Below are 12,778 nucleotides of genomic sequence, written 5' to 3'. Positions count from 1 at the left end.
CAATGTTTCCGTTAAATTCTTCTGATTTGCATCGCTCGCGCTTCTTTTAACAAACGAACCGCACCATCACTCGGATTTATTCACGTGCACGAGTTTGTTAGTGTGTGTGGATGCGTGTGTAGATGAGTGTGTGAGTGTGCATGAGTGTGTAAGTGTGTGTAGATGAGTGTGTGTGTAGATGAGTGTGTGAGTGTGTAAGCCTCTGCGTGCTCATTTACTCCCCGTGCAGGTGTGAAGCGGGACGGCGCGAGCGCGCGCTGCTCTCGCCCTATCCTCATTCCACTTAGCACGACTTCACGCGCAGGTGGCTTAAATTAAAGCCGGCCCATTTTTTTTGTAGAAGTGTGTGAGCGTGTGTATATGTGTGTGTGTGCGTGGTGTGGGGCTAAACTATGGTGGTAAACATGGCAAATTTGGTCGACGCAAAAGAAGTGGACGACGGGTAAGTGGCGTAGATTTACCATTTAATCTCCGTTACCGTGTATAAACCCTGCACTCTTTACACCATGGAGCTATTTTTAGATACTATGAATTCCGATCCCGATTGCATGCGCTATAACACGGTAATAACACCCCGCTTTGACGACCTGGTGTCGATTGCAAGTGCTGAGGATGCGCCATGATGCTTTTGTTGCTTCCTGCTTTCATCAGATCTCATCCGTTTGGGTTGTAGCCCAATTCTATTTCTTTTTATCTTCACGTGCATTATGAGCCCCATACATAGGGTTTGCTTATAATAACATAAGACACAATCCAAGAAAGAGCCGTTCACCCCCCCCCAACACACACACACACTATTCTTCTCCCATTGGTCGGTATCTCAGAAATTAATAAATACATTAATAAACACTTAGAAATGTTTATTTTGTATTTGAGACAGGTATAATTTTTGTGTTGATCTGGATGTTATGCAAGAGTGATGCAAAACACTAACTGGCTCATTGTGCTCTTAATGTACAATGTGGTCAAACATGAGAACTGCAGCACTCACTAATGGAGGCCCATTGGGGCGTGGGTGATGCTGCCCCATTCTCAATGCGGAAGCAGGATAGTTTATGAAGGCAGGGTCTATATCAGGGTTCACCAACACGGTGCCCGCGGGCACCAGGTCGCCCCCGCAAGGACCACACGAGTCGCCGGCGGGCCTTTTTAAAAAATAGCTCACCATAGCGCCACTTACCAGGGGGCTGCATAAAATTTTTTTTTTACTATTCTTTTTGAAATCTGTCACGGATAGACCAAGAGTCGGAAACCGGAGTATGGTTAAACACCGTCTTTATTGTCTTTATTTAGTCTGAAATATACAAGGCACAAGGATCCACATCCAGTATGGTGTCCAAATCTGAAGAAAGAGGCATTTGGAAAGTTAAAAATTTTTAAAGAACCAGCCCGAGTGTCTCTATGAGGTAAAAGCACTGTCCAAGACAGAAGGACAGAACAAAGGATTGGAGTGTATTGGGGATAATAAGGGGGAATTATGAAGACCAAAAGTCAACAAAAATCGGGTCCAGATTTTAAAACTGTTTTTCCATTTATATTATTTGAGTATTTCTTTGGGGTCGATGTTTATGGGAGGCATAAAAGGATAGACACACACACACATGCATAAACACACCAACACACACAAAGGAAGTATGCAACTGGGTATTTGCATTTGCGACATTTAGCAGACGCCCTTATCCAGAGCGACGTACAAATGTGCTGTAAGTCTCTAGCAATGAATACATTTACACTGGTACGCTAGATTACAAACTTAATATAAATATAACTCTTAATTCTACAGAGCAAACTTGGAAAGTGCTCATTTAAGTGTTTCAGGAAGAGGTAGGTCTTCAACAATCGCTTGAAGAGAGTCAGGGACTCTGCTGTACGAACATCTAGGGGAAGGTCATTCCACCACCTCGGTGGCAGAACAGAGAAGAGCCTTGAAGTATACTTACCTCTCATTCTGAGAGAAGGTGGTCGAGCAGTGCTGGAGGATCTCAGACAGCGTGGTGCAGTGCGAGGTGTGATGAGGTCACTGAGGTAAGATCGCGCTGGTCCATTTTTGGGCTTGTAGGCAAGCATCAGTGTTTTGAATCCGATACATGCAGCTACTGGAAGCCAGTGAAGGGAGCGCAGCAGTGGGGTTGTGTGGGAGAACTTGGGCAGATTGAACACAAGTCATGCAGCTGCGTTTTGGATCATTTGCAGTGGACGAATAGCGTTCAGGGGAAGCCCTGCTGCAGATAGTTGCAGTAGTCAACTTAGTAAACTTTCTTTTACATTTCTGGGAATTTACATTGCACATCTGGCAGCCAACCTCCTCCACATACAAACACTTTTTACATGAGGCATTCTTAATATGCAGCCAAGAAGGGGGATTGACTACGTTGCATAAATGGAACCAATAACCAATAATAACTAATAGTATTGTCTCTGCAAATATTCACTGCCCAGTAATGTATATTCGAGAATTTGGAAGAGCCAGACTGCCCAGAAGATTTTTGTCTTCTGAAGAATGCCTTTTCGATTCCTGGGTTTCCAGAGAAAACTAGAAATAGAGCCATCCAGTGTGGCGAAAAAGACATACAAATGGGAATACGTTAAAATAAGTATAAAAATTTAGGTCGTTCGTTCATCTTATTACAGTTAACCCTACCAATCAGGGAAACGGAGAAGGGACCAGCGATTAAAATCCGGCGTAAGATGATTAATTAGGTGACGTCATCAGGTCCTGGGCACTTGCCATTTTGCATTAAACTGAAAGCAGTCTCAATTTCGTCCAGTGTCAAATTAGAGAAGATATCAGAATTGATACGAGGCACTTTTTTTTTTTTTATATATATATATATATATATATATATATATATATATATATATATATATATGATTGAGCTTTAACTATGCTTTTCAGAAGCGTCTCTGAACTGATCATTAATAGTCAGTGGGCTCGTTCGTAGCAAATCAGACTCCGCCTTTATAGCGAGAAACCTGAATTTGTCGAATTCACAGTTAGACTGGAATTCTGTTGAAGGACTGGAAAGCTCAGACCTTAATTCATTCATCACACTCCTCTTATAGGCTGCATATGCAAATAATTTCTCCCCTTAAATAAGATTAATATGCATCCCAAATTGTCTTTGCTGAAACATCTGGGGATAAATTTGTGGAAAAAAGAGGTATATATATGATCGTTAATGAGTGCTATGAAATCAGGGTCATGAAGAAGTAAGGAATTAAAATGCCAGGGGAACTGAGACATTAAAAAGCCTGGAAGGGCAAGGTCAAATGTATGGTCTGAAATGACAATAGTCTTATAAACACATGAGGAGCGTTGAGGAGTTTTTTTATTAGACTTACAAAAGACATCAGAGGCAGCACACTGTTCCATAAAGAGCTGAATAACCCTGCTAGATTTAATCTGTGCACAGGGCCTAGATGAGGGGCGGTCCAGAGGCAGGACTAGACAGCTGTTAAATTCCTCTCCAGGAATTAGTTGAGTTGAATGTAGATCAGGGAGGAAAAACTGAAGTAATTTTTTTTTAAAAAAGCCTCGTCATCCCAATCGGGGCCGTGTATATTTACCAAAATCGAGCTGGCGTTGTTAATCTGCCTATTAAGAATGATGAAATGCTTGAAATGGAACTGATTTAATGGATGAGAATGGCTACACCCTGAGACTTGCTCTGGAATCTAGAGTGATAAAGCTGAGCTACCCACCAGTCTTAGATGATCTGCGAATGAAAATTATAGTTAAACCCTCAAACCCATACACCAGCTGAGAACATCTGGCATCACTTTACTGTCACAGGAGGCACATTTCCCTACTCCTAGCTCTCCCATAAATGATATGTAACTTTTATGTACAGAGGCGGTAAAAGTACACACATCCTTCACTTAAATAGAAATACAGATACTCGTTTTAAAAGACTGGTAAAAGCTAAAGTACTGACTACACTTTTTCACTTAAGTTAAAGTAAAGACGTTTGGGCTCTGACATGTACTTAAGTAAAAAGTAGTCATTACTGCTACCTGTTTTAGTGTCACGCTGGTAACTGGACGTCACGTCATATTAATATTAAGGCTGATATTCTCGTAAATGTTTTTAAGTAATTGTGTTAAATTACGTAAATCATCAGGACACCAAACGAAACCTCTGCTATGTTTCCACACGGACGGTTATTGAGGTGGTACTGGAGAAATGGTATTTTAATGTGAATTAGTTTATTTCTATTCATATATTTGTTATGTCTTTGAGGGAAATATTCACTGAGATTCAGGTTGTGTTATTTGCCTCTGTGAAGAGAGATAACAGAGATGGCAGAGAGCGCCCCCTGTGTGTTTTCTTTATTTTACAAAAAAATTTATTATGAGTGTAAACAAATCAAAGTGGATCCTTTACAGATATGAACGATGTATTGCTCTCACCTGGACGTTAAAAAAATATAAAATATAATTCAAGTTTTTTTCGGCGTTATGAGGGAAAAATGCCACAAAACGCGCCGACGTGTTTCCCAACCCCAGAGGGTTCATTGCCGGATGTGCGCGTCATAGCGGATTTTGGTGCTGATTTGAGATTTGGCGCATCTGTAAAACAAATGTTTACTGATTAACACACATTTTTTAGTTTATTTCTTTATTAATATCTGAGTAAAGAAAGCACGTCGTGAACAAATTTAATTTATATTTTTAATAAAAAATGGTCAAATAAAATAAAATGTTAATAAAATGAATGTCGTTAAAATTAATTTGCGTTATCGCCTTTTGACAGCCGTAATTACTATACGAATAAATTATTTATTAATTTATATTTAGTCATTATTTTGATAATAACAACAAAACAGCATTTGATTATGCAAGGTGAAGCAATTTGTGCAAATCAACAGTTTGTATTGTTTTTAATGTTAATTGCAGATGGCAATTTGGCATAAGAAAATCTATATAAAATACAATACAACATTGTTTCTACAGTTTTTGTTAAAAAAAATTCGAGACATTTTGTTCCTTTGTGAAGAAATTAGCATCTAGAATTATTTAATTATAAAAATTTGTATAATAATTCAATGATATATGCATAAATTAAATATACAAACATTGAAAACAAGCATTTGAATGTAGTAAAGCCACATAAAATCACGTTTGAAAAAAGAAGTTTACTGTTGTAGTAAACAAATGCTATAAAAAGAGAAGGGGACTGAGAAACGCAGCAAGCTAACAGGCCTGATTTAAAAAAAGAAAAAACGCATTGGTGTACAAATGCATAATCATTCGCTGAAAACCTCAACAGTGACTAAAAATAGAATTGTTTACTGCTGCTTTTAGATTTAGTGTGTGTTCACAGCGTTTTAATCGACCCGCACTCTCGATTTTGCAGCTATTTCATGGCGGCTGTGTCCTTTTCTCTTCTGTACTTTGTGCAGCCCTGATATTAATACAAAATAAATTTCACATTTTGTTATCTAATGAATGTATCCAGGCTGAACATCCACCATATAGAACACAAGCAGAGAAAAGATGATGATGGGCTGGTCAATGGGCTGAAAACGGCGCAATAAGAAGAAAAAACATTGGCATTTCACCAAATAGATTAAAACTAAAGTAACGAGGCTGTTTTAAAAATGTAAGAATTACAAAGTACAGATATTTGTGTAAAAAATTAAGTAAAATATATAGTAAAGCATTGTTTTGGAAGCGAACCGTGCACACGTCTACTCCTCAGGCGTCATCACCGGAAACCTCGACTTGACTGTTCTATTATTTCAGCATACTAAAACAAATTTCTGTATTTAGGAAACACATAATATTAGAATATAATCATTCCTTCCATCCTTCATTCATTTATTTATTCATTCACTTCCCTGCTATGTGGAATTTTCAGACGTTTCTACTTTTGAGAGAAAATTCTTGAAGCTGTACGTAAAACACAAAAGAATCCTTATTGCTAGACTGTCGCAAAGACGTTGGCAATGACAGGAAGTGCAGCGAATTGCGCAGAGGCTGATTCACGCATGCGCAAAACAAAAACTGAGCACAGGACGGAGAGTTTGCTTAAACAAGGCAATCATGGTCCATAAAATTAGCTTTTCTGTGTGTGTGTGTCTTAGACAATAATAGGAAACACAGCTAAACACAGGCATGTCTGAAACAGTTTAAAACAAGTTTCTGGACAGCATGGATGGATGGATGGATAAATGGATGGATAGACAGATAGACAGACATGCAGGCAAAAAGTATATTAGACCAGCGTTCTCCAAAATGTTTTGCACCACAGACCAGTTTCACACACGACGGACGAACATAACTAAACACACCTACATGCAATCTTATGTTACTATTATACAGAAATATCTGATTTAATTATTCATTTGATTATTAAATATGTAATGAAGATGTAACTCAACTAACCATAATGAAGACTCAGTGGAAGCTGTCATATGTATAGCTCAAAATGTATGACATTTTATATCTTATCGCAGCTATCATATGCATAGTTTTTTCTTTCATTGTAATACCTGTAATGTCTGACTCATGCTTCAGGCTGTTACACTGTTTGAACTTTATATAATCCTGTTTACACCTGCTTTGTTTTGGCATTTGACTTGACTTTGACTCATCAGTGCAAACAGTTAAACGTGCCATCAACAGTGTAGTGAGGTCAAAGAGGTTTTATCTCTTACTATTCAAACCCTTCCTAATCTATTTAATGATGATGCGAATGTATTATTAAAGCAACAAAAATCCAGTTTGAACGGCTGATCATTCAGAAAGCAATTAAGCTGAATAACAAACAAAACCTGAGTGTATCAGACAAACAAATCTAGATGGATGGATGGATGGATGGATGGATGGATGGATGGATGGATGGATGGATGGATGGATAGATAGATAGATAGATAGATAGATAGATAGATAGATAGATAGATAGATAGATAGATAGATAGATAGATTTCAGCAATCTACAAAAGCACAGCATGCTAGCAAGAGTATCTGTATAATAATAAAAAAAAAAAAAATGGCTCAGGTATTAACTGGGGTGTTAACTTTACACTCCATGCTAAAGAAATCAATATGAATATATAAATTACTAAATCTAATTATATAACTAATAAATTATATATAAGTATAGTATAGCACTCTTCATGCACCACGTGCTCTCCGTGCAGCGCGCAGTCTCACACGTATAAACAAACAGCATGCCAATGATTCGCCTCTTTGTAATGATAGCAGAACGGATTTTTGCTGATAGAAGATAGTTTCAGCAATCGACTATCGGCAAGAACGATTAATCAGTCAACCTCTAGACTGATCGGTGTAATGTATAGTACTGTCATTTCACAACAGCCGGTATGAAGCCAGGGATGGTTCAATGGTTGGTCGTTATCTTCTTCTTCTTTCGGCTTCTCCCATTAGGGGTCTACTTTAAAAATTTTGTTTTTTTTCTAAATGAGCGCAATCCTTTCTGCCTAACAACAATTTCCATTAAGCAGCACTCGAAAAAATGGTGCGGCTGCATTCTTTGTGTCACGTTTAACATCCTGTCCGTGTATTTGGATTTTCCCAGTAAGTCTCCTTTATTGTGCTGTATAATAACCCTCTCTGACTCATCTTCTACCCCTGGCAGTTCATCTATAATGCAGTAAGTTCTTGAGTCAAATACACGTCCAGGCTTTGTTTTCCTCCTGCTGATATTTGACACTGGGGTGTCTCTGGGTTCAATGCTTTGTTTGTTTAATACCTCTTCCTGTTTTTCATTAGAAATACCCTTTCTGTGTGTCTTCAGTAGGCATCATATCCTAATTTTCATTCAGCTGCTCTTTGCTGAAGTAAAACCACACAGAAACACCCTCATTTTCTCCGATGACCACAGGAGCTTGGCCTGATTCCAGAAGCCGGCGTCCTGCATCCTTCTCCTTCGCTGTTATGGATAGTAGTGTAAACACAACACCTCCGTTAACAGCGCTCACTAAACAGGCTAGACCTGATAACATTGCAGGTTACGTGTAAAGCGATAAGGAAGCGAGATTTGTTTATGAAAGCAGTTCCTGCAGTGTGACCTCAGAGGACAGTGACTATGGTATAGTCATAACATTTATCTTTTCTGAGCCCATGCCACACTGAAATGCTTTGTGATAAAAACAAACAAAAAATGGAATAAAGGTAACCTGGTAGCAGAAAGCACACGGAAGGTGAAACATGCCTTTCTTTCTGACAACCAGCTACTTTCGATTAGCGCAGACTTTTTACCTCGGTGAACTTTTCCCTGTAAATTTGCATCTGCTTATTTTGCCACCCAACAGAAGGCAACAAAGTGGGACTGCGTTTTATAAACAGTATTTATAGTAATCATGCCATGTTTTTCTCAGTCTTTCCTCAAATTTTTTTGTATACTTTGTGCAGCATCATGGTGTCATGTGATCAGCTTGTATATGTGCCACATATGAGTGGAAAGATTATTGGAAAAACTTTCAATTTCGCGATTATTATCGCAGGTCAGTTTAACTCAGACAAAAGGCGCTACCTGCCCTCTTCTGCATACATGAGCACATTTTCAATTGGCTAGTGCTCCTGTGATTGACAGGGGGAGATCGAGGTCAGACAGACAGACAGACAGACAGACAGACAGGCAGATAGATAGATAGATAGATAGATAGATAGATAGATAGATAGATAGATAGATAGATAGATAGATAGATAAAAAGATTGATAGATAGATCCATCCATTTATCCAATTATTGATATAGCATATTACTACTTAATAACATCCCAGTCTAGCAGTGAACACGTGTACAGTGTGTTCACTGTTGGCAATAATGAGCTGTACCAAGAAATTTTAGACACTTTTAAGATTGGCTAGTGTCCACACTAGCCAATCTTATAAGTGCCTAAAAGATAGATAGATTAATAACATAATAATGCTTAATAACATGCCTGGCCTAGTATTGAACATGTGTATAGTGTGATCACTGTTGGTAAGAATGAGCTCCACCATGACACTTTCAATCGGCTAACGTTCCTGTGATTAACAGCGAAGATGTAATGCCCCTCATACCCCGTTATGTCGTACCGAATGACCTTCGCGTTACGATATTCTTGCAAGCGATGTCACAACTTTTGCGGTCTGAGCACCACACCACTGTCTCAGTGCTTATAGACAGACAGACAGACAGACAGACAGACAGACAGACAGACAGACAGATAGACAGATAGATAGATAGATAGATAGATAGATAGATAGATAGATAGATAGATAGTTTCTGTTACTCCAGTTGACCTTTTGCACATCTAATTGGTATATCAACAAAAAAAGGTGTTCTATTTTTAAAGACGTAAAATATGATCAAATGTATTTTTTTTCTATCTTCATGCTAAGATATTCTTGCCAGCAATGTAGCAACTTCTGTTAATTTAACACCCCACTATTGTCTCACCTCAAAGTCTACATTTCAATTACAAAATGCAAAACACAAGCATGCAGATTTATGCTACTGCATGAGCTAAACTGGTCCTGGGTTTTTTTTTTCCGAAGGCTTTTCTCTTACTCTGCACTGACATGCACAAACATGCTGGGAGTGTTTATTACAACCACGTTTGCTTTCATGCAAACACGCTTTTGTAGAGTCATTTGTCAGGTAATGTTGCCGGTATGACACTTAATTTTCCAGTGGATGTTTGCGTGCCTGAGGTAAAAAAAAAAAAAACGTGTATCACCTGTACATTTGTATGATGTCTGGGTCAATTCTGAAAAAAAAAAAAAACATGTGCAAGTGTTTTTTGTGACAGTGAAATGCAAAACTATTTCAGATACATTTTACAATGATACGTCCAGAAAATAGAAAGAGGAAGCCCAAATCAATGAGCCGTCTGTTGCTCAGCACTGAACAGAACAGTGGGTAAAAGTCGCCCAAGCTGCAGCTGTGTGCGACGGTGGAAGTGGGTCACTCATCGCGAATGGTACGAGATAGTGGCCACGCCCCCATTTCCTGTTATTGTGTCTCCACTGAGTGTGCATAAAGTGTGAAAAAGAGTGCTGAAAGAGCCGTGTTGTGCTCAGTCAGAATTCCTATGCTGCAAGCTGCAGATGATTTTAGCCTTGTGGAAAAGCATTAGGGTTTTTTTTTTCAATACTTTTTGTTGATTTCTCACTTTTATCAGAAGGAAAAGTGCAGGAAATTGATAATCAGGAGATGTTACACCAGAGCAGATCGCAGGAATAGGTCATGAAAACACACCTACTCATGCTGGCACTGACCGCTCTAGGAAACTGGAGTAGTCTGGGCAAAAAAAGGGAAAAAAAAAAAACGACAACAAGACCGAGGGAAAAGACGGCAGGATGGTCTGGAAATTCAGTGTCACTAGACACTTTAAACAGTATAATATACTGTATATTGTTTTTTTTGTTTTTTTAGATCAGAGGATCAAAACAGCACCTGAAAGAATACTGTAGCTTCCGTAATTTGTCAGCTTAATTTTTTTTTAATATGTCATCAGATGTTCAGAGAAGATCTGTATCAGTTCCTCTTCTGTGGTCAGCCATGTGCATTCATGTAACATTTTCACCTGAGGCCAGATCATCAAAACAAAGCCTGTCTAAAGAGAGGAATGGATAGGACTTTGATATGATGTGCAGCGATTGAAACTAAATCCATAGAGAACTTTCAGTAAATGCTTTTATTTATTTATTTATTCTTTTTTATCCAGAGTTGAGTCAAATTAATACGGTTGCTTACAGCATCAACAGTAAACAAACTGGAACTTTTTGAGAGTGTATGATATCCAGCATACATGCCAAACGCCACTCGTTTGCATAGTAAACATAAAAAAAAATACATGGAATTTGAACTCATGACCTTCCCAAAATCCACCATCTTAATTACAGATTAAGGGCCAAGATAAGTAGGACTGGGATTTGAATTTATGACCTTCCCATCAGGCAACAATCTTAACCACAGATTGAGGGTCAAACTAATTAGGACTGGGATTTGAACTCATGACCTTCCCAAAATCCGCCATCTTAATCACAGATTATGGGCCAAAATGTATAGGGCTGGGATTTGAACTCACGACCTTCCCATAATCAACCATTTTAACCACAGATTAAGGGCCAAGATAAGTAGGACTGGGATTTGAACTCATGACCTTTCCAAAATCCTCCATCTTAATCACAGTTTAAGAGTTAAAGTTGTTAGGGTTGGTATTTGAACTCATGACCTTCCAATAATCAACCATCTTAACCACAGTTTAAAGGCCAAGCTATGTAGGGCTGGGATTTAAACTTATGACCTTCCCAAAATCCACCATTTTAACCACAGGTTAAGGCCCATCTAAGTAGGGCTGGGATTTGAACTCATGACCCTCCCCAAATCCACCATCCTAATCACAGATTAAGGGCCAAACTAATTAGAGCTATGATTTGAACTAATGACCTTCCCATCATCTACCATCTGAACTACAAGTGGTCAAGAGTTCAAGAGGTGAAGAGTTCAAGAGGTGAAGAGTTCAAATCCCAGCCCTACCTAGTTGGGCCATAATCTGTAACCGTTCATTGTTGTTAACAGTTGTGAGTCACTCAGGATAAGTAAAAATAATAAAAATAATAATAAAAATGATAGTACTGTATATATAAATAATATAAATGCAAGTAGGAATTTTGGGGCTGGAGTTTCTCAGAGTGAACCTCAAACAGGAAGCATGTCCACAGGCAATTCATTCCTCTATCGTGAAAATAGTAACACGGGCAAGTCTGTACCAGTGCAGTGCTCGTATTAAACCATAACTTTCACTGCCAGTCTGTAGTGTAAAAAGGATGTAATATTCAAATTGCTTTAATAAGTATTGTATTACAATGTATAATTCCAGAAAGACTCGGCAGATTCATGCCTCTTTACCCCTGTGATTATTCTCTCACAGGACAAAACAAAATTCTAGAACATTTGCATATGGATTTTGTCTGGAAAAATGCAGCAGCTGAGTTTTTGCATGCGCACCATGACTCTGGCACGCAGCACACAAAAAGGAAGGCAAATTAAAGACCGTGGACCAGGAACTGTGGCTATTATGCGGTAATCCCGAGGTAACGTGCCACCAGAAACAATGCACGATGCGGAGTTAAAAATTTGAAAATCTGGAACCGAGAATTGGAGAATCTAAGAACTGAAAATACTGAGGAGAAATCATTGATGGCTTTGAGATCTAACGTTTCTGATAAGATTGAATGTCATTCAGAAAACACCACACACTTGACCGTATTTTATTACAGTATAAGGATCTCTACATTTGCACAGTATTTTTAAAGTTTATAGCAAAGTATGTACAATCTTTGGGTTTTAATGTGAATGTAGAAATAAACACTTCATCCCAAACACTGACCTTGAAATAAGTGTATACAGAGACTACAGAAATTAGGGCATTTTTCTTTACGAAAGTTTGTGAATATCATGTTCAGTGTGATTTAAACGTCACTAAATCATCATGTAAAAGTGGTTCATACAGAGAACAATGTCTATTTAATCATTTGTCATTTGGATTGAAAAGTGAGGTGTCCCAGTACTTTTGTCTGTATAGTGTGGGGTTTTTTTTTACAGTGTGTCTTATCCTGCTCATATCTATTATGTAACCAATAAATATGTCTCTTTCTTTATCTCTCTGTTATCTGTCTGGCGTTTATAGTAACAAATTTATGGCATTTCTCTCGACAGCAATACAGAAATTCCTGCTTCAGACCTAAAAGGTAAGACATACATATCTCTATTCCTCCACCAGAGGGCACTACAGCCTTATTTCTCATTTCCTGTTAGTT

General features: G+C 38.4%; 1 protein-coding gene across 1 annotated transcript in view; it reads left to right on the top strand.

Annotated features, from left to right (window-relative positions):
• LOC124403081 (NACHT, LRR and PYD domains-containing protein 1a-like) overlaps window positions 1–12,778 on the top strand; it is a 21,186-nt gene continuing 8,408 nt past the window's right edge. Inside the window, exons 1-2 of the mRNA XM_046876664.1 lie at window positions 1–442; window positions 12,678–12,709. Coding sequence (XP_046732620.1) covers window positions 393–442; window positions 12,678–12,709 — 82 coding nt within the window. The 5' untranslated portion in view covers window positions 1–392. The remainder of the gene's footprint in view (window positions 443–12,677; window positions 12,710–12,778) is intronic.

This window comes from Silurus meridionalis, chromosome 20, assembly GCF_014805685.1.
Source record: "Silurus meridionalis isolate SWU-2019-XX chromosome 20, ASM1480568v1, whole genome shotgun sequence".
NCBI lineage: Eukaryota > Metazoa > Chordata > Actinopteri > Siluriformes > Siluridae > Silurus > Silurus meridionalis.
The sequence above is the reverse complement of the archived record's forward strand: the minus strand, read 5'-3'. Positions and strand labels throughout refer to the sequence as shown.